The following is a 22536-nucleotide window of genomic DNA, read 5'->3' as shown; positions in this document are numbered from 1 at the left end:
CTATATACAGTTTTGCTTATTATATATAAACCATATTTAGTATAATACATTGCAACTAAAAAAAACCTTTCTTTATTATTTATTGTTACCTTGACGTTAATTGATTTAATAATTACAATTTACATTTATTATATGACACGAAAAAAATTATAGAATTTATTATGTCAAAACATTTTATTTCAAAATTCAACATAAAGCATAAATACATAATATTGATATATTTACTTTGAGCCATTGTTTTATAGTATTTTTTTTCTTTAAACAATATATTGTGCAATTAAGAAGAATCACATTATAATTTGTTACTTAACATTATTTGATTATTATTTCTATTAATATTATATTATTTAACTGAAGCTTTAATACAAGTTTACAGAAAATATAGTTTTTTATATTTACTATTCAAAGAAGATTATATCCAGGCAACAAAACATGGAAATATATAATTTTATCTTGAGTAATATTTCGTGCAATTTCATTGAATAATCACCACCCATAAATAAGTATGCTTAATTAAATAAGATGCAATCCATATAATATTTGATCAATAAATTGTGTTAAGGAGTAATTTTATTATTTCTTTTAAACTACCAACAGATTTTGTCCATTTTAATACGTCGGGATTTAGTGTATCTAAAGGTTCACCAGTTTTGCTATTGATATTGCTCTAAAAAACTAATTAATAACTAAATTAATATAAATATCTAATAATCTATAAGACAATTTACATTTATATATTTCTACATATTTATATCTTAAGTGTGACAAGAACTGTCAAATATTTTCTTTTATCTCCAACTATCATAGCATTACTTAATACTGGTAACTCTGACAATATTGCTTGCTCAATATTTAATGGTACTATATTTTCTTCTCCACTTGTGATTATAAGTTCTTTTATTCTATCTGCAAATATGTATAGAAATTTATATATATATATGTATATGTATATATGATTATTTAATAGGTATATCATTATATAAAATTATTTCTTAGCACAATTTATTGAAATATTACATGAATTGCATTTTATTTAAGTATGATACTTATTTGTGAGTGAAAATTATATTAATGAAATATTACTGAAGATGCTATACCTGGATATAATTTTCTTTAAATAGTAAATATGAAAATTATATTTTAAATTTAAAAATTATATATGTGTAAAACTATATTAATAATTAAAAAATATTTACAATTATAGTAAAAAATCTAGATTACATATAATGTAAATACAAATATGTGTGTGTGTGTGAGATTCATTAGTATTTTATTGTGCCTTATAGATAAAATACATAATCCAAAATACATAATCCCACTTATATTATATTTATATATAACAAACTTGCATTGGCTTAATATTATTTTTTCAATATTATTTTGGTCGTATCTATTTAAAAAATATTTATATAAAATATTGGAAATATTGAATTTTGCATATATCAAAGCTTATATAATGCTTAATATAATAAATATATTGCTATATATTTTGATTTATTTTGGCGTTTATAATAAAGAGTTCCTTATTGTATATCAGAATATACAATATTTTTATAAAAAAATTGATAATATGAACAGATAAAGGAACGCTTTATTATAAACGCCAAAATAAATCAAAATATATAACAATATAGCAGAATAAAGTGAATTTTACTGATATATTTTATCTATTAAATCAGCATACATTTTCAGAACTATATTCTTTCTAAGCTTTAATGTAGGTCCTAATTCACCAGTTGGAATGGAAAAGTCATGTGGAAGAATTTCGAATTTTTGTACTTTTTGAGCATTACTTATAGCTTGCTCGTTTGCTCTTTTGATCGCTTTGTCGATTTCCTTATATATCTGAAAGGAAATATATATTTTATAACATATATTTCAACTTAAAACATATTGCATAACATATTTTATAAAATTATTTTCTATGCAATGATATATAAATTTCGTTTTAATCGCTTAACATATGCATAAGAATACAATTATGAATTTTTTTAAATATCTAACTTACGAGTGGATCACGAGAGCTTATGACATCTGTAACTGTCTTTGCATTACTACCAATAGATTTTGCCCATTGTAATACGTCAGGACTCAGTGTATCTAAAGGTTCACCAGTTTCGCTATTCATATTGCTCTAAAAAGCATAATATAAATATCTAATAATCTATAAGACAATTTACATTTATATATTTCTACATATTTATACCTTAAGTGTGACAAGAACTGTCAAATATTTTCTTTTATCTCCAACTATCATAGCATTATTTAATGCTGGTAACTCTGACAATATTGCTTGCTCAATATTTAATGGTGCTATATTTTCTCCTCCACTTGTGATTATAAGTTCTTTTATTCTACCTGCAAATACGTATACAAAAATATATATATGATTATTTTCAATAGGTATATTATTATATAATAATGATTGTTAATTGTATTTATTGAAAACAATGTTTCACCGGTAATAGACAAAATCCCATTTGAATCTATTTTGCCAAGGTCACCACTATGTAACCAACCATTTTTATCTTTAGCTTCTGCAGTTTTCTCTGGTGCGTTTAAATAACCCATAAATACGTGTCGTCCGCTCATGCAGACTTCCCCTTCACCATGTTCATCTATATTGTCCAATTTTGTATATGCCCCAGATAAAGTAGTTCCCACACCATCTAATCTAATAAAAAATATTTTTGAATACGTATATCAATCTTTGAAGATATATGAATAATAGATTTTTCGAAAGTGAATATTTTTTCACCGTAAATACAATATAAAAGAATGAAGGAAAATACGATTTACCTATATTCTGTATAATTGCTTAATGTATGGGCACCACCACATTCAGACATCCCGTATGCCTCTATTATAGGTATATCTAAACTTAAAAAATATTTTTTAATATCGCTATTTAAAGGTGCTGCTGAGCTAACAAATACTCGGCATTTCTGTAGACCCAATGCTGCCTTTATTTTATCAAAAACAAGCCATTTTGCAAAAATATAGCTCCAGTTTTTATAATCCACGCCATTCATTTTATTCGTGTGATAATAAAGCCCTTGCGCTTTTGCCCATCTAGCTATACAGGTCTTTATTACTCCGTTACTCCGTGCCTTTTCTTGCATTTTTTCGTATATCTTTTCCCATACTCTCGGTACCGCTAACAGAAGAGTTGGTTGCGCCACAACCAACGTTTCTACTAACGAACCTTTGAGCGCGTTTTTATCCGCAAAATGTACTGTAATTGCTGCAAATACAGTTCCTATAATATCACATAGCTGAAATTTTAATAGAATAATACATTATTACGAATTCTACTTTCCCCTCATGTATATCGTGATAAATATTATTGTGTTAATTATTATGTATCTAGATATATAATAATTAACATAATAATATTTTTATTTAAAATATGTATATGAAATTTCGAAAAATCTCACCTGAGCTGCAACATGAGATAATGGTAAATAACTAACTACATTCTCCGATTTTTCATTTACTTGTATCGCGGAAAATATCATTCGTACATCGTGTAAGAGATTATCATGGCTCAACATTACAGCTTTCGGGTTTCCAACTGTTCCTGACTATAGGAATAATTGTAAATTATGAAAAAATGTTAATTATATATATATATATATATATATATATATATATAATATATATATATATATATATATATATATATATATATATATATATAATATATATATATATATATATATATATATATATATTAATGATTGATGAATTTAACATACCGTGTAAACTAAAGTACAACATTCGTTTGCTCCAATTGTTTTTAACACAGATAGTAATTTACTGTCTGATTCCTGTTTACCTATCTCCAATAAATCATTCCACTGAAAAATACAAATATAATAAATCGTATATTCTAAGTATTCAAAAAAAAAAAGAGAAAAATGTTGGATAATAATCGATTTACGCACGCTTAAAACATTTTTTTCAGTAGGTATACCATTGTATTGAACGATCGCTTTTAAATTAGGCAGATTTTGTCTTATTTGTAAAATTTTCTCCAATTGTTTCGTGTCTTCAACAACTATTATATTTGCCTGACTGTGTTCGGCGCAATATTGGCATGCATCTGGAGAATTTGTGGTATAAATTCCTGTAGCAAGTCCGCTAAAACAAAATGATAAATCATTTATTTAAACAATCAATTTTAAAAAACTGTAAAATACGCTGTTAAAAACATTATATATGGTATTTTATTGTCATATCGTTATAAAATTAGTAATATAAATCATGTGTAACGCGCTATTAGATATAATCAGAATCTTACCCAGCATATATAGCTGCAAGATCGGCGATGAACCATTCCGGACTATTGAATCCTAATATACAAACACTATGATATCGCTCTAAACCTAGTTTCAAAAATGCTTTAGCAACGGTTCTTACAGCCTGTTCGTATTCTCTGTAATAAAGATTGATGCATTTTTTATTATTGTACTGTTTATCATATTAAATGTAGTTGCCAAATTCGTTGAATTTATTTATAAATTAATTCGAGAAAAAAATAAGAGATAAAACGAAAAAATATATAATCAGTTTATATCTTGTAAATTAAATTACAATTAAAGTATAATTAAAAAATTTCAAAAACAAAAGAATTTTAAACATCGTCATATTATTAGATTTTATAATAATTTTATTATTTAATAATTTAGATAAAAAGAATTATCACAAAGTTTTTTTATACCGATAAGTATACATGGTCCTCTTGCCATCGATACCAGGACTAGAGACCAACGCAATATGATCAGGGTAACGATTTGCTGTTTTCATGAAAACTCCAGGAATTGACATAGGTATGCACGAATTGCATCCATTCTTATCTAATTTTATCCGCACTTTACCTTTCGCTTCACACGTAGTATCTACGTCTGTAACCAATACCTGATCGGGTCCTGAAAATGTTCAAACAACATTTTATATAATGCAATTAAAAAGATATAAATTTATGAAAAATTATCATACAAGAGAAAAAAGAGGAGAATGTATTCCATGTTTTATTGCAAGAAAAAATTGCAAATGATATTAATGAATGAATAAGTTGAAGCTGATGCAACTTTAATCGCTATGATTATATTAGAAAGTCGGTAAGATATAGATATAAAAAATCTTGAATATGTGACAATATTATTACCATCAAGTCCAGTCTCACTAGCTGTTGCATATCTGACCGATAGATTTATTTCCTGTAAATTTTACATATATTTTATTTACATTATTTTATTTACATACATAAGCTAGATGCTCAGATTCATAGAAAATTCAAGATTCGTTCATACAAAAGAAGGGGCAATTTTTTTTTCGTAATGAAATCTTTTTGTTAAAAAGAACATATTGTACTTGATAAATTGCATTGCATAGAATCATGTATTAGATTCATGTATATTATAAAAAATAAAACTAGTCCTCCTAGGTATAGAGATGATTATATCTACTTTTATCTCCCTTATATCTCCCTTAGTATAACTATCATTTATGTAGTTTTGCAAGAAGTTTTAGTGAAATAAATACATAAACGTATGGAATGTGATAGAAGAGACTTAAAACTGCCGTATTTCTCATCATTTCTTTTCTAAAATTATTAATTCGTGTGATAAGATTGAGATTATATATTCATGACAGATTTTTTTTTAATTGAAACAACGGAAATGTCAAAATATAATGAAATATCATATACAAATATCTCTCTAAAGCCAAAAGTTTTAAGAAATAAATATTTAAATTTCAAAAAAAGATTTAAAGAAGCGGGCATATTTAGTGTTGATAGAACTAAATAATGACGATTTAATTTAAAACAATGTGACGATTTTTCAAGTGTATATTTTTTAATATATATCTATTGTAATACCTTATTATCTTGTATAAATCCATTTGTAGCTTCATGAAATTGTATGGCTGACATTTTATCTGAAATAATAATAAACAATAAATAAAATAAATAAGATAAACATTAACAAAATTGTACTACAATAAACTTTTATTCACACTTATTCATTTTTATAATTGTTTTTTCTTTTTGTCATTAATTGTAATTGGAAAGTTATATTTCATCTTTTTTTATCATTTATGAACTTGTTGATTAAAAAACATTTTAATAATAAATCAATCTATTATTAAGTGAATATTATGTTCAAAAAATTTATTTGTATATGTAAAATATGTATATATCTAAAAATAACATGAAAATGTAAGTATTAATAAAAGAATGAAGTAAATAAAGAAAATAAAAGTATATGCACGTTATACAGAGTGTATCAGAATTCGCGGATGCAGAATGCACAGCGTGATAATTCGCGCCAAAAGAAACAATTTTTTCCTTTGGCAAAATTGCGTCTGAATATTATTTTTCTAATGAGAGCAACATTAAGCTAACGAATAAGCACTTTAGATTATGTGTGATTAAGAAGTGGCGCGCACAGCTTGCGTAACATTTGAGCATATATACGCTATTTTATCATTTTGCTATATGTGTGTTTTACAAGAACTATGTATGATAACTAAATATCGCTATTTTTAAAACAATTTACTTAATGAAAGAACATTTTCTATTTGATATCACCGAAGTAATGACTGAAAGTAAAGTAAATAAATTAGATAACATGTGAATAATTTTAATCTAAAATTATTATTCCAACGTTCTAAGAATTTTTTGGCCCTGAAAAAATCAATTAAATGTTTTAAAGCATATTTTGAAATGTAGACTTTCTATTTGTACACATTTTTGCTCTGTGAATAAGATTTTCTTGTATACGTTGGACCATTTCTGATATGATGATTGCTAATACACAATGAAACTGTTCTTCTAAACCTAATATGTGTAGATCAAAATTATTCACATGTTATCTAATCTACTTATTTTACTTTCAGTAATTACTTCGATGATATCAAATGGAAATTTTTTCATTAAGTAAATTGTTTAGAAGATAACGATATTTAGTTATCATGCGCATTTCTTGTAAAACCTTTAGCAAAATAATAAAATAGCATATATGTTCAAACGTTGCGCAAACTGTGCGCCCGCTGCCCCGATTAATGCATAATCTAAAGCGCTTATTCGTTAGCCTAAAGTTGCTCTCATTAAAAAGTAATATTTAGACGCAATTTTGCCAAAGGAAAAAGTTGTTTCTTTTGGCATGAACTATCAACGCTGTGCATTCCGTATCCGCAAATTCTAGTACACTCTGTATATTATAGTATGTACATTTTCAGAGCGTTATCAATTAATGAGTTATCATATCATTAATTTGAACTTTCACCCCAACTGCGTTTAACTTTAATCTTAGTTTAACTTAGTTTAACTATTCCTTTAAAAAGAGACAAAGAATGAGTTAAACTAATTGTAAGATTAAAGTTAAACGTGGTGAAATCGGGCATAAAAGATGAAAGTTATGTATACAGGGTGTCCTAGACCACCCGTATACCCCTTTTCTTTCAAAAACTAAGCATTTTAGAGAAAAACGTTTTCGACAAAAATTGTATGGTTTTGAGGGGAACATAAGATGGTGTCATTGGTTTGACCTTGGATGGCATCGTTAAGGTGAGGTCAAGGACACCTTTAATTTCTTAAATGGAACCACCTATTTTTTATTGCATATTCTTATAGCTTATGTCGAGAGCTTTCCAAAACACTATAATTAAGTATTTTTTCATCAAGTACTTTTCGAGTTATAAGGCTTGAAATAATTTCTTAATTTTACATAAACCATAAAATATCTAGTAAAATATTCATTTTTCGATTATCTTACCTTAATACTTTTATGTACAAAATAATGAGAGGAATCGATTGGTGTAAAGAAAACACATAATTGTTTCGAAAAAAAAAATGTAATTGTTAATTGCAAATTCTCTCTCTCTCTAAGTATATTATATCATATTTTTAATCGACATCTCAGTCCATGTAAAAAAATTGTTAGAGTATCTATAAAAGTTAGAGTATCTATAGAAGAGAATATTATAATTTTTCATAATACTTACAATAAATACTGAAATTAAAAGAATTTATTAATTATATGAATAAATAAACTTCTACTCTAATGTGTACTCTCTCAAATATATGTGTGTATACAACTGATGCTGAAAAATAACTCAAGTAACACACAGCTGATTGCAAGTCATCAAACATAAAAAATGTTCCAGAAATGATGCATAATACATATTTACGATGCTTTTTTTTTTTAAAATACTTGATTGAACATTGTAAACGTTAATCGATAATTTTCTGTAAAATTATATTATATATCGATATAAAGTAAGCTAAGATTTTGTTGAAATGAGACGGATGACCGGTGATGACTATGATTTACGAACTTTATTTGCGTCAATAGAAACATGTCACGCGATAGGTGGCCAAAGTGCATCCGCAAGATATTAGCATTTATTGAAGACATGTATTACGTAAACTCATAAATTTTGTCTTTCTTTAATCGGCAGGCTGCAATAATGTTGTAAAAACACAATTCGCATTCAAATACACCGGTGGTCATTTCGCTTCAGGAAGGAACAATTTTTTTTTATAGAAAGTCTATATATGCCATATGAAAAAGTGCTGTTATCGCGCAAAATCTCCAACGTCATAACACTTTTTTGTAGATGATATAAATAATAGACATAATAAAATTTGCTACCGCTGTTTTTTGACTACTTATAGTACTAATAATAATACAAAATTGAATTTTAAATTCATATCAATTTAATTTTAAACTTGTCAAGTTCTCAAGCTTGAAAAAATTTATTTACAAATAACATATTTGTTTACATACGTTTACAAGCAATTGTTAGATAATTATGACATTCCATATAGTCAGAAAAAAATTTCATTCTTTATTTGAAATATAGCAAGATATTAATTATTCAAATAAATTGAGAATAATACTGTTCATTTGCAGAAAGCTTGTAAACAAAAAAGCAATATAGATATAAAATAATAATATAATTTTGATCTAAATTAAGAATATTTCAAATCAAGAATATTTTTGTTTGAATATTAATCAACAAAGCTCAGATAATCGATCTGAAAAATAGATGTTCTTTTAAATTGTAAAACAATGATTCCTCATTTCATCATAAATTACAATAACAAATCACAAATTATAATAAAATATGTATCTCGTTCTTTTTCAATCTTTTTCTTTACTTTGTAGAATAGTGCTTTCCAAGAGTCCTATATTAGTTAATTACATTAGTTAAAAATGTTGCTATGTATTAATTTTGCTATATATTTTACTATAGTATTATCTTACTTCATGTTAAGATGTGTTAAGATTGACCGTTGGCATTAACAGTGTGAAATAGCGGATCAATTTTTCTTTTAAAAATTATGAATAAATGACAGAAAAAAAAATTTTTTAGTAACTAATATACAGATTATTTTTTTCGTCTTTTAAGATATGAATTATTTTCTCTCTCTCTTTCAATAAAATATATGTTTGCAACAATAAAATTTTATGTGATTATTTGAAAAATCATGTATCTATTTAAATCTTATTGTGAAATTTTAATCGATCAACGACTAAAAAAAATAGTACGATGTGCATACTTATCATAAATATTAATTTTTTATAAAAACTAAGTCTTGTTACACGGTGTTCGCTATAAATAATTAAAAATTTTTAACGAAGCATTCTTGACCTAATAATGAGCAATGCAGTATAGCATAGTATTATCTAATGCAAAGAATAAAATATTTCAAATAACACATTTTATTTTAATACAACTCTACATCACAAGATTCACATTAGTTATTAAGTTCTTTTTCATTTGACAAATTTTTTTCTAGTTCACTATGAAGAATTCGATTTTATTTAACACATTACATTGCCAAATAAGTTTCTATTTTACAAACAGATTTTGTATTTTAACGGACTTTCTATTTTTTCTCATTAGATTATTAATTGTTTTATAATATGCATATTTTTATACATATTATGAAGGAATTAATTCAATAAAGTTTTTTGAATTAATAACTAACAAAAAATCTATTAAAATTATTGCTTACAATTCAATTCAGTTTCTTCGTTGCTTCTTATAAAATATAAATTGATTTTAAACAATAAAAAACTACAATTAATGAAAAAAATTAAAATATTTTATATTTCTTCGTTTTTTCATGCAGTACTAATTTCTCATCGATATACTTTTTGTATATTTTATGTTTCTTTGAATAATCATATATTAAGATAACATCAATATTTTATTTACAAGATTAAGCAGTTTTTTCGTTACATGACATTCAAAAAATAGACGTTACATAATTGTATAATAAATGCAAAACATTTAATTCCATGTGATGTATGACTTGTAACTTTGAATCGTAACAACTGCAAATTAAAATAATAAAGCAATGTCAGTGTATAGCAATGTCAGCGAAAAACGTTTACGCATATATTACTTTTAAAAAAACCGAATTTAATCCTTTACAGCATTACAATCATCAAATATTCATAAATGTATTCATTGCCATTTTCTATGATCATCAAAATACACTATAAAAAATATTTTAAAAATCTTCATTTTAAAATAAAATCTTATGATATTTAAAAAATCGCAAATATATATATATATATATATGAAAGCATAAAATATTTAGAAATTTTTGTATAAGATATTTTTCATAAGTAAAACTCCAGTGCAGATTCTTTGTTTTAATATATGTAACAGTTTTATTTTAATTTTCTAGTCTATCATTACAGTCATATAAATTACATAAGAAACGAGAAATACATAAAATTTTTATAAATTACGTGAAATTTTCATAAAATACATGAAATTTTTTGCATCGAAATTTATGTCGAAATGAATATCTCATATAACATAATAATATATTATTATACTATCTACAAATCTATCATAGATATATTAATTACTATGCTATCCAAACACACAAACACACACACATATATGTATACAGGGTGAGCCATTTTAATTAACGCACGCAATTATTTCGGAAACAAAGCATTTTAGAGAAAAATGTTTCAGACAAAAGTTTTATGGTTTCGAGGGGGCCATAAGATGGTATCATTGGTTTGACCTTGAAGAGTTATTTGAAAGTCACATGAAGGTCACCTTCAATTTCTTAAATGGAACCTACTATTTGTCATTGCATATTCTTGTAGCTTATCTCGAGAGCTTTCCAAAACACTATAATCAAGTACCTTTTCGTTAAGTACTTTTTGAGTTATGAGGCTTGAAATAATTTCTTAATTTTACATAAACCGTAAAATATCTTGTAAAATATTCATTTTTCGATTATCTTACCTTAATACTTTTACGTACAAAATAATGAGAGGAATCAACTGGTGTAAAGAAAACACTTAGTTGTTTTGAAGAAAAAATATGTAATTTGCAATTAACAATTCCATATTTTTTCTTAAAAACAACTATGTGTTTTCTTTACACCAATTGATTCCTCTCATTATTTTGTACATAAAAGTATTAAGGTAAGATAATCGAAAAATGAATATTTTACAAGATATTTTACGGTTTATGTAAAATTAAGAAATTATTTCAAGCCTCATAACTCAAATAGTACTTAACGAAAAGGTACTTAATTATAGTGTTTTGGAAAGCTCTCGAGATAAGCTATAAGAATATGCAATGACAAATAGTAGGTTCCATTTAAGAAATTGAAGGTGACCATCATGTGACCTTCAAATAACTCTTCGAGGTCAAACCAATGATACCATCTTATGGCCCCCTCGAAACCATAAAACTTTTGTCTGAAACATTTTTCTCTAAAATGCTTTGTTTCCGAAATAATTGCGTGCGTTAATTAAAATGGCTCACCCTGTATATATAAATTTTCAGATATAAAATATAACAAGAATAGAAAGAAAAAATGAAAGATTATTTTATGAATAATAAATTCATAATGTTTGTAAATTCTGTTAAAACTTTTTTATAAAACCATAATTTTTGTTATATATTTTTATTGTATTTCTAATTTAATTTAAAATATATCTATGTAGAGGCTAAAAAAGGTAATATTTTTTTTATTTTCGATTCATAAGCAAATTTTAAAATATGGAAATTAAGATATTATAAATTTGGCCAATTCATCAAAATTATAATACATAAAACTGATAACTTTATATTTTTATGTGTAATATATAAATTAATAATTAGTGCCTTGATGTGTTTTCATCATATTAAATTCTAATCTAATCTACAGATTAGATTCTTTTTATATCATCAGTAATAATCATCAATTATAATTTTCAAATTAAAATAATTTATTTAACATTTTATACAGGGTGACCCATTTTAACTTAGGCAGCCAAATAACTCGAAAAATAAGCAAGATAGAGAAAAATGTTTTAGACAAAAGTTGTATGGTTTCGAGGGGGCCATAAGATGGTATCATTGGTTTGACCTTGAAGAGTCATTTGAAGGTCACGTGAAGGTCACTTCAATTTTTTTAAATAGAACATCCTATATATTTTTGTACATTCTTGTAGCTCATCTCGAGAGCTTTCCAAAACACTATAATTAAGTACATTTTCGTTAAGTACTTTTTGAGTTATGAGGCTTGAAATAATTTCTTAATTTTACATAAACCGTAAAATATCTTGTAAAATATTCATTTTTCGATTACCTTACCTTAATAGTTTTATGTACAAAATAATGAGAGGAATCAATTGGTGTAAAGAAAACACATAGTTGTTTCGAAGAAAAAATATGTAATTTGCAATTAACAATTCCATATTTTTTCTTAAAAACAACTATGTGTTTTCTTTACACCAATTGATTCCTCTCATTATTTTGTACATAAAAGTATTAAGGTAAGATAATCGAAAAATGAATATTTTACAAGATATTTTACGGTTTATGTAAAATTAAGAAATTATTTCAAGCATCATAACTCAAAAAGTACTTAACGGAAAGGTACTTAATTATAGTGTTTTGGAAAGCTCTCGAAATAAGCTACAAGAATGTACAAAAATATATAGGGTATTCCATTTAAAAAAATTGAAGTGACCTTCACGTGACCTTCAAATGACTCTTCAAGGTCAAACCAATGATACCATCTTATGGCCCCCTCGAAACCATACAACTTTTGTCTAAAACATTTTTCTCTATCTTGCTTATTTTTCGAGTTATTTGGCTGCCTAAGTTAAAATGGGTCACCCTGTATATAGCAATATGATCGTATTCACGCGGGCATATTTTTCTCTGTTAATATAATATTAAAAAAAATATAGCAACTTTTTCAAAGTATAATTATTTGAAAATTTATACGAAACTTTAATACTTATTATAAGTCTTGCTCTTCAGTAGCAAGTTTCGAGTAATTATTCTATTAGGAAAATATAATTGTCAATTAATATAATTTTCGCTTGATATCGGAAAAATCTATTATAAATCATAAAAACAAATAGTGTGCGCGTATATTTGTACGTCTTTTAATATAGTAAATTATATATATATATATATATATATATATATATATATATATATATATATATATATATATATATATATATACAGGATGTCCCATTTTAACTTGGACAGTAAAATATCTCAAAAACTAAGCTCAGCAAACAAAAATGTTTCGGACAAAAGTTGTATAGTTTCGAGGGGGCCATAAGATGGTACCATTGGTTTGACCTTGAAGAGTTATTTGAAGGTCACATGAAGGTCACCTTCAATTTCTTAAATGGAATCTACTATTTGTCATTGCATATTCTTGTAGCTTATCTCGAGAGCTTTCCAAAACACTATAATTAAGTACCTTTTCGTTAAGTACTTTTTGAGTTATGAGTCTTGAAATAATTTCTTAATTTTACATAAACCGTAAAATATTCATTTTTCGATTATCTTACCTTAATACTTTTACGTACAAAATATTGAGAGGAATCAATTGGTGTAAAGAAAACACATAGTTGTTTTGAAGAAAAAATATGTAATTTGCAATTAACAATTCCATATTTTTTCTTAAAAACAACTATGTGTTTTCTTTACACCAATTGATTTCTCTCATTATTTTGTACATAAAAGTATTAAGGTAAGATAATCGAAAAATGAATATTTTACAAGATATTTTACGGTTTATGTAAAATTAAGAAATTATTTCAAGCCTCATAACTCAAAAAGTACTTAACGAAAAGGTACTTAATTATAGTGTTTTGGAAAGCTCTCGAGATAAGCTACAAGAATGTGCAAAAATATATAGGGTATTCCATTTAAAAAAATTGAAGTGACCTTCACGTGACCTTCAAATGACTCTTCAAGGTCAAACCAATGGTACCATCTTATGGCCCCTCGAAACCATACAACTTTTGTCTGAAACATTTTTGTTTGCTGGGCTTAATTTTTGAGATATTTTACTGTCCATGTTAAAATGGGACACCCTGTATATATATATATATATATATATATATATATATATATATATATATATATATAATACAAGTCTATTATTATATAAATAATGCATAATATAAGGCATATTTCAAAGGCGTTTAATATGACAATAATAAATATATAAAAAAAAGTCATATAAAGAGAACAATTGTAGGATATCAAACGGATCATACACATCTAAATATGTCTAAAATATTAGAATATCCAAATATTTAAAAATATTAATATCAAGCGTAATAGATAAGTTGAGAGTATTAGTAATTATTATATTATTATTTAGTTATCTGAAAATTGATCGTATCTAACCGGTCAATGTTACTTAAAGGCTTTAAGTTAATTGCTATGGACTATGGGATTGCAACGATTATAGTACAATGTGAAACATTAATGCGAAAGCCTTCGTCGTCGCTTCGAAAAGAATTTCCACAGTATGTGTGCGGAATCATGTCAAAGAAACTATTAAAATACAATTATTTTGTCATATTTTATAGTTGTGATACAAGTTATCAACATATATACTTTACGTAATAAAAATTATCGACAAATATGTTACTAACTCTACTTTTACTTTACTATTACTTCTTCATTCCTTGTGTGTGAATATATGCATATATATATATATATATATATATATATATATATATATATATATATATAATATATTATCTAGAAATTCTACGCAAAAAGATTTAATTGCATAACAAAAATGACTGGAAGAAAACACATAAAAAATGAAAAATCAATCTAAGTTGATGTGGAAATTCAATAGAATAATATTAATGAAGTCTAATTGTTAAAATTACGTAATGCGAAGTTCTTAGTCCATTAGCATATAATAGGTGATGTTAGAAAATTCAAATTTTGTCAAATAGTTAAAAAAAATGCACATGTGGTCAAGAACTTTACTACTATTATTTTTTATTACTTTGCTATTTTTCTCACGGATTCATAATTTTCGATGTTAAAGAATAAACTATAAATTAATATCTTATATTAAAAATTGAAAATCGTTTGTTTGAAATTAACTAAGTGGCTATTTTCCAATTCTCATAATTTGCAATAAGTTCAATATTTTTTTCTATAAAGATTATTTCGAAGATTAAATATGGGATATTTTTTTTATAACAAGACTGCTAGATCAAATAATAAATTGCATTTCTTTTCTTTTATATCATATTTATATATATATATATACCTCTATATCGTGTGTAAAAAACGATATACAACAATTTGTCACACATATTTTACCTTCTTTTGTAACCACTTAAATTATTTTCATTTTTATTTTAATTAACATATTTATACATTAACATATTTATTTTAATTAACTATTTAACTTAAATATATCTCACTATATCGTACTTACCTTACTGCTCTCACTTCTCGATCACTTGTTAAATAAACAGCTGCCACATGCACAGTTCTGAATAAGGAAGTGAATTACTCTGAACCGTATGGAAGCTCTTACAATACTGACTTTTCAGAAAGAACTTGGTTTGCTTATGTCGATCACGTCACGTATGGACGCTTGGTGCATTATATGTATGGCGGGAGTATGTTATGAAATTCTTATTTATAATTTTTAATTACAACCGGAAAATTGAATCAAAATTATTTAGCAGAATCACGCCAATTATATTCTGTATTTAGATCATTCTCAGTCACGGTAAACAATTTTATTTTTCTATGTTAATTGAAAAAACCTTAATAAAGATCGAAATTGGTTCTACAAAATATAATACTAGGAATACTTTTTAGCATATACATCAATATTAAAAGATTCGTATTTGCCTATCATTATTACTAATCCTTTGCACTCGATAATTTTTTCGCTATAAGAAACTAGCAACTCGAAGCTGCTTTTTTAAAAAGTTGATGAAATTTTTTAACATAAAAATACATTATATATAAATTATAGCGGATAGAACTACTATTATATTTCAATATATCTTAATTGTTTCATCATTTGATTTCATTTTTATAACCCTTAGAAATTATCCTTTTATCGCCACTGTCCTTTTCGAGAACTGCTGTCCAAGCAATGATAAGGGTCTAATTCTTAAACAAAAATCTTATCGCCTTCTGAAGGCGAAACGTGCTGCGCTTGCTAAAAGGAAAACACAATTCATCCCGATATTCAATATAAAAACTAAGCTTAAAATAATAATTTAAAATAATAATAATTTAAAGTAATAATTTACAATAAAATAACAATTAAAATAAACATAATACTTTACTGTGGAGTGCACTCAAATCAAACATGAGTTATTATCACCTCTCATTTACCATTCGAGTTACTGCATTAAACCAAGTGGTAACTGAGGATCACTTCTCGAGTATGCAAAAAGTTATTAAATATATTTCGTAGGTAAAGTATAAGTACATGACGAAGTATTATCTTTTCCTTTTAGTATCTTTTTCTATAAATTAGTCATTTCCGAATTAATTAAGGTCAAAATTAACTGACAGACATATAAAGTCTTGAATAAAAAAATATTCTAATGAATAAATGTATTTGTGGCATAATGATCAGCTCTTAATTTCCTATTCTAATTTGAACATCAGGCCTTCAAAAATTTTTATCATTCTATATTTTTTTTAAGTAAAATAAATTAATAAATTATGCAAAAACTATTATCAAGATTGCAAAAAATAAAATTATATTAATAAAACAATTATAATTCTTAAAACTTGCTTTATAGATGATTTATAATTTGCAAAAAAATTTACAAGATAAAATTCTATTTATAATTTTATTTATCAAATACAGAAAATATTTGAAGTAAAATATACATATATATAAAATATACATCAGAATACGTACGTTAGAATGTGATACAAAAAATTTTATATAGAATTATCTTCAAGTTGCATTGCACTATTATACATCATCCAAAGCAAGCTTAAGATAAATAAATAAATATATATCTACCTAAAATCTTTACTTAATTGAATGATGTTGCTTATAGATGAGGTACTAAAAAATCAGTATAATATATAATGATGTTTAATATTCGTAATTAATATAAACAATTTTTAAATCTGATAATCAATGAATAACAAAATCAATGGTTGCATTCAGCAGAAAAAGCCGCTTTGCAATTGTTGTAAAATTCATGAATCTAATTGGCGTATGCTCTTAATTTTGGCTGAATCTAAAAGCATATGCTAATCAGATTCATGAATTTTGCAACTGTTGCAAAGTAGCTTTTCTGTTGAACGCAGCCATTGACTTTATAGCTTAAATGTATATATGTAATATGTAATACATGTTAACTTTGCATAGAAATAACACATAATTCACAGCAAATAGTTTTTTTTAATATAAATGAAAATGTTTATTATCTATGATTGTGTTCATATTAAAATAGATAAATCAAATTGACGAAGAATCAATATCTTATGAAATCAGTTAAATAGAATGTATATATATATATTAGATAATATACATTACTGAGATCCTGTTGATAATAATGCTAAGACTGCACTAGTAACTCCTACTGAAAGTATATAGTTTACTGCAGGTGTGAATGTTTTCAGAATATAAAATGAAGATACAATAACAAATGCCAAGAAAAGAGCGTTATTGTAGAAAATTGAAAATGTTGTTGCCTCGTAATCCGCCACTTCGTTCTTTTTCCACAAAATCCTATTTAAACATAATTATAAATTAATATATATGATGTAGAGAATATGAAAAATAACCTTAGAATAGTGTCATTTGTGTTCAAATTAATACTAGTGACTACTTAAGAGATATTAAATTCAAAATATTACTAATCGATTTGTTACTTATATTTTATAAAAATATAAAGGAGTATACAAATATAATACCTTTCATCCTTTTCTTTCTTGCTCATCTTCTTATCTTCTGCAAGTTTGCGGCTTATTTCCTTCGTTACAGCATCTTCTCTTTTTACAGCAATCTGTATAATATGTAATAAAATATATACAAAAATTATATTTTCATTATTATATAATTATGTATTCTCATTATTATTTTTAAATATATGCTGTAGATATATACATACCTTATGCTTGAGGATAAATTTGGTATTTTTATATGCCAATGCAAGAGCATATGTACTTGCTAATGTAACCAATACAAAAGAGATTAAATTGGAATATAGATCGATTAAGTGTATTCTCCAAAATAACCCTGTAAATATGTATAATATATAATAAATATTAATTAAAATAGTAAATATTAATAATAAGTAAATTAAAAATATATATAGAATCTGCCTACTATGTAGCAACAATCTATTTTTAAGATATAATTGTCCAATTTCAGCTGTTTTTTAAATTAGATGATGCAAAATCAATGTAAAATTTTATAGTAAAAATCTTAAAACATATAACAAAAATGATGAAAAGATTAAAAGACAAATTTCTAAAAATCTCTGCACTCACAAATGGGTATCGCCGAAACGATGAAAGCATTGCCATAAAATAACGCCGAGGATTTCGTTGAGACATTTCTGGAGAAATCCTGTAGCAATAGCTCCTCCTCTTTCGTAAATGCTTTAGACTTTCCCGACATTTTCAAATTAATTTAATTTACTGACAAGCGAAAGATCGAATAACCAAACAACTGTTCGCCACGGGAATCTAGATGCGACAGCTGAAAACAAACGATACGCATGCGTAAAAAGACAATATGCAAACGTGCGATATGACGACGTTGGACTTGGACGACGTGTCCAACGAAACGTCATTGCTATCGATATCGAACGCGAATCCTGCCTCTTGTAGGCCATCCACTCCAAGCTTTCATTCGTGAACCGTTATTATCGACCGTAGCTATATTAATAATTTAATTTAAAAATCATTTTTTCGTTCTCTCTCTCTCTCTCTTTCTCTTTATAATTTTCAGTGATATATATTTTCTTACAACTGAAAAATGAGAGCGGAATATCGATAAGTTTCTTTGTCAAATTAAAAAAAATTGAAACCACAGTTTTATAAAAATACATTAAAATAAAAAATAACATCTTGAAAAAAATTTATCCATTTGAAAAAATTCATTTAAAATTAATTAGATTAATATATCATACGAATAAGATTTTAAGTGTATTTCTTTTCTCGATGTTTGATATTTTCACATTTATAATTCCTCTTCTATCTTTTTACCATCCGTTATCATGATAAAGTTCATGACTAACTTTAGCAACGTTCTCGCGTTTGGTTGGTGCCTCTGGTATAACGTCAATCAGCAGTATGTGTCACTACGTTTTGCTGTCATTCTTGACGGATTAGTAGTGATTAGTGATCCTGTTTGTTCCTGTTGGAATTTTTAGATTTCTAAGGAACCTTTTTAACGAAATTATCAGTATTACGATACGCATCCCCTGATATACCTGATGTATAAATTCGCGTAAAAATCGAATAAAGTATGGATGCCAAGAACGAAGAAGTGCAATCCCTGACGGATACGTCAACGCCGATCGAAAAGCATAATCGCAACAAAATTCGCAGGAGAAATGTAGCGAATGAATCGGCAATCAAGGAGGACAATTTGTGCGATCGTGTGCCTCTCGTGATTTTGCCTGATTCCACGAAAGCGTGGTACGACGGTGCCGCGCCGCGGATACCCGATGTCATCGATGCGGCCACGTCGGGTAAACAGCAGAACGGAGTAGTGCTGACTCACGAGGATGATTGCGAATCGGATGACAACACTTCGACGGATCCCCTTACCAATCGAGAGAGAATGAAAATGAACGTTATTCGCGGTACCATCGCCAACCCGGATCTAACTTTAGGAGAGCTAAGACTACTTGGTTGCAGTAGCGAAGGCTTCGTTAATGGTACTTTGCCAAGGTGACAATATATTAGAATCAACAAGGAACCTTACTTGTTATTTTATTTCAAGCTCGAAAGATTTTAAGAGCATTTCTAATAATTTTGATCATCTATGTCATCATCCGTGTAATTTACAAATACTGATAGTATCAGTCAAGCTATAACGTTATCTAAAATTGGTTCCTTTTTGAGAATAATCTTATTTTTTGTAAACCAAATCTTGAAATCATAAAGATGATCTGTAGATGATATACGAAGGGTACTGTGGCCAAAACTTTTGAGACTAGTACAAGAGGAATTTATACCTACTTATGGATTAGAGACTGTACATACTCGCATACCAAATGAAGTCTATCAACAGATATTGAAAGATGTAGCACGTAGCGGTAGTCATATTTCTCAAAATGCAACAGAAAAAGAGACAGAGAGTTTTCAAGAACAATTGACACAGCTTATGTGCTGGGTACTTCATAGACATTCCGAATTAAAGTTAGTATTTTTAAAAGCACAAATAATGTTTATTTATATACAAATTATATGTAACTTATTTTATTGTAATATAAAATAAAATAATGCGTACCTAGTTACTACCAGGGATATAATGATGTAGCAGCAACTGTATTACTTGTAATGGGCTTACAAGCAGGCTTATATGTTCTTGAAAGTATATCGTTAGAGTTCTTGGAAAGATTTATGGAAAAGACTATGGAAAAAGTAAATCAAGAATTATTTTACATATTTGCATTATTGGAACGAGTGCATCCAACGCTCCTGGAACATTTAGAGAAGTTAGTTATACATTGAAATATAATATAATATTTTAGATGTTTTACATGTTATAGTAACTAATAGCAGAATTATTTTTTATCTTAGTGTAGAACTGTTTCCACATTTTGCTTTGGCTGAGTACACAACATGGTATGCACACAAATATGCAGAAAATAGGACATTATTACATAGATTATTTGATTATTTTCTGGGCAGTCCTCCACTCATGCCTCTTTATCTGAGTACAGTTATTGTTGCACATAGAGCTACCGAAATTTTCAACACTACACCTGATATGGGACACACACATAAGATATTATGTACGGTAAGTGTCATCAAAGAAATTTGATAATAAAAAAAAAATATAATTATAAAAGTTTATATTTTCAGTTACCTGATGACTTGCCATTTGAAACACTTTTAGTAGAAGCAAAAGATTTATATCGAAAATATCCTCCTGAATCTATCAGTAATGACGTCAAAGATTATGATCATAAAAGGAAAATTAAAGAGCAAGAGTGGAAAGCAAAGGCAGAAGCAAGCCGTAAAGAAAGAGAAAGGAAACGAAAATTAAAAATTGTCCAGTCAACATCAAGAATATCTTATCGCATCAGAAGTTATAAAACTATCACTGTTGTGACTATTTTAGCTTTGGGAATATATGCCTTTATAAGATCTTCGACAGGGCTTAACTGACATTAAGAGATATTATCTGTTGTAAAAAAAGCTTTCACAAGAATTTTTTCACATTTTTTAAAGCAAAGACTCTCTACTTCTTTGATATATCAGTAAATAAAAATTGATTGTGAGATGGAGAAAAAATATTAAGATATAAATAATTGGTCAAAGGAATGAAATAGCAAGAAATTATGTATTAGGAGAATAATTACAAGAGGTTTGATTGTCAATATTTGAGCAAATCTGCTTTAGGATATATGAATGAATCAGATTTTTATGCATTCCTATGCTGCCTTTATACTGTGTTCTTTGGAGATTGACCTAAACTTTTCGCATACATATGTTAAAAAAAAAATCATAAATATGTAAAAACTTGAAAAGGAAAAAAATAGAGAGCACACTATTTCAAATATTTAAAATTATTAAAAGTACGAATGTGTGTAAAATGAGAGTTGCATTCGAAATTTACTTTTTAGAATAAAGTTGTGTTTGACTGACTAATCAGGACATAAAAAAATTTCTTTGCTTAGATAATCAAACTATTCTATTCTAAAGAGTCGATTTTGGAATGCAATTTAGATGTTTAGGAAAACTTTATAGATTGTGTATATAATTGTTATTACAATCTATAATAAAAAAATTTTATGTGTATAGTTAAATGAATGCGATGAAAATTTATAATATAATTAATAACGTTATAATCAATAAATATCTTATTTTTCAACATTTATTTATTATCATCATTTGTAATAAGTTTCTTGTTTATGGCAATGATTTACATTGTAACATTTCATCTTATAAATGTATGATTAGTGTTACATTATCAGAATGAATTTAATCGATACCGAGATGATATAAGAGATAATGAAATGATATCAATGATAACAGAAA

The 22536-nt window shown here is 26.4% G+C and overlaps 3 protein-coding genes across 4 annotated transcripts; 1 reads left to right on the top strand and 2 right to left on the bottom strand.

The window, feature by feature from the left end:
- Nucleotides 1-1644: 1644 nt before the first annotated feature.
- Bgm (acyl-CoA synthetase bubblegum family member 1) lies at nt 1645-15886 on the bottom strand. The gene is made up of 13 exons (XM_083082971.1): nt 15761-15886; nt 5885-5943; nt 5171-5222; nt 4724-4931; nt 4304-4438; nt 3948-4143; nt 3759-3860; nt 3438-3584; nt 2800-3275; nt 2460-2674; nt 2207-2358; nt 2009-2134; nt 1645-1845 (listed from the first exon to the last, which is right to left on the bottom strand). The coding sequence occupies exons 2-13, from the start codon at nt 5936-5938 to the stop codon at nt 1651-1653; spliced, it is 2058 nt and encodes a 685-aa protein (XP_082939097.1). The 5' UTR covers nt 5939-5943; nt 15761-15886; the 3' UTR covers nt 1645-1650.
- Nucleotides 15887-17385: 1499 nt separating this feature from the next.
- Nucleotides 17386-19107, bottom strand: LOC145962117 (translocon-associated protein subunit gamma). The gene is made up of 4 exons (XM_083082986.1): nt 18808-19107; nt 18426-18553; nt 18229-18320; nt 17386-18043 (listed from the first exon to the last, which is right to left on the bottom strand). Exons 1-4 carry the CDS (start codon nt 18935-18937, stop codon nt 17845-17847), a joined length of 549 nt encoding a protein of 182 aa, XP_082939112.1. The 5' UTR covers nt 18938-19107; the 3' UTR covers nt 17386-17844.
- Nucleotides 19104-22369, top strand: LOC145962114 (TBC1 domain family member 20). Of its 2 annotated transcripts, XM_083082975.1 has the most exons (7): nt 19104-19193; nt 19548-19612; nt 19695-20204; nt 20445-20688; nt 20784-20987; nt 21073-21292; nt 21358-22369. In XM_083082975.1, exons 3-7 carry the CDS (start codon nt 19790-19792, stop codon nt 21661-21663), a joined length of 1389 nt encoding a protein of 462 aa, XP_082939101.1. In that variant the 5' UTR covers nt 19104-19193; nt 19548-19612; nt 19695-19789; the 3' UTR covers nt 21664-22369. The 2 variants fall into 2 exon arrangements, with proteins under 2 accessions (XP_082939101.1, XP_082939100.1); XM_083082974.1 differs by lacking the exon at nt 19104-19193 and having other exon boundaries at nt 19438-20204.
- The last annotated feature ends 167 nt before the right edge of the window (nt 22370-22536 follow it).

The sequence above is a fragment of the Camponotus vicinus genome, unplaced genomic scaffold (genome assembly GCF_025532165.1).
Source record: "Camponotus vicinus isolate PSW18456_S1 unplaced genomic scaffold, iyCamVici1.0 SCAF_11, whole genome shotgun sequence".
Lineage (NCBI taxonomy): Eukaryota > Metazoa > Arthropoda > Insecta > Hymenoptera > Formicidae > Camponotus > Camponotus vicinus.
The sequence above is the reverse complement of the archived record's forward strand: the minus strand, read 5'-3'. Positions and strand labels throughout refer to the sequence as shown.

What these genes read in the sequence shown, in the direction of transcription:
- LOC145962114 (XM_083082975.1), top strand. Translation starts at nt 19,790, where the DNA reads ATGGATGCCAAGAACGAAGAAGTGCAATCCCTGACGGATACGTCAACG. An exon ending in TAGCGAAGGCTTCGTTAATG is followed by an intron (nt 20,205 to 20,444) that starts GTACTTTGCCAA and finishes GATGATCTGTAG; the next exon opens with ATGATATACGAAGGGTACTG. An exon ending in CTCCTGGAACATTTAGAGAA is followed by an intron (nt 20,988 to 21,072) that starts GTTAGTTATACA and finishes TTTTTATCTTAG; the next exon opens with TGTAGAACTGTTTCCACATT.
- LOC145962117 (XM_083082986.1), bottom strand. Translation starts at nt 18,937, where the DNA reads ATGTCGGGAAAGTCTAAAGCATTTACGAAAGAGGAGGAGCTATTGCTA. An exon ending in CGTTTCGGCGATACCCATTT is followed by an intron (nt 18,554 to 18,807) that starts GTGAGTGCAGAG and finishes ACATATTTACAG; the next exon opens with GGTTATTTTGGAGAATACAC. An exon ending in AAGAAAGAAAAGGATGAAAG is followed by an intron (nt 18,044 to 18,228) that starts GTATTATATTTG and finishes ATGTTTAAATAG; the next exon opens with GATTTTGTGGAAAAAGAACG.
- Bgm (XM_083082971.1), bottom strand. Translation starts at nt 5,938, where the DNA reads ATGTCAGCCATACAATTTCATGAAGCTACAAATGGATTTATACAAGAT. An exon ending in CTGAAAAAAATGTTTTAAGC is followed by an intron (nt 3,861 to 3,947) that starts GTGCGTAAATCG and finishes TGTATTTTTCAG; the next exon opens with TGGAATGATTTATTGGAGAT. An exon ending in TATCTCATGTTGCAGCTCAG is followed by an intron (nt 3,276 to 3,437) that starts GTGAGATTTTTC and finishes TTAAAATTTCAG; the next exon opens with CTATGTGATATTATAGGAAC.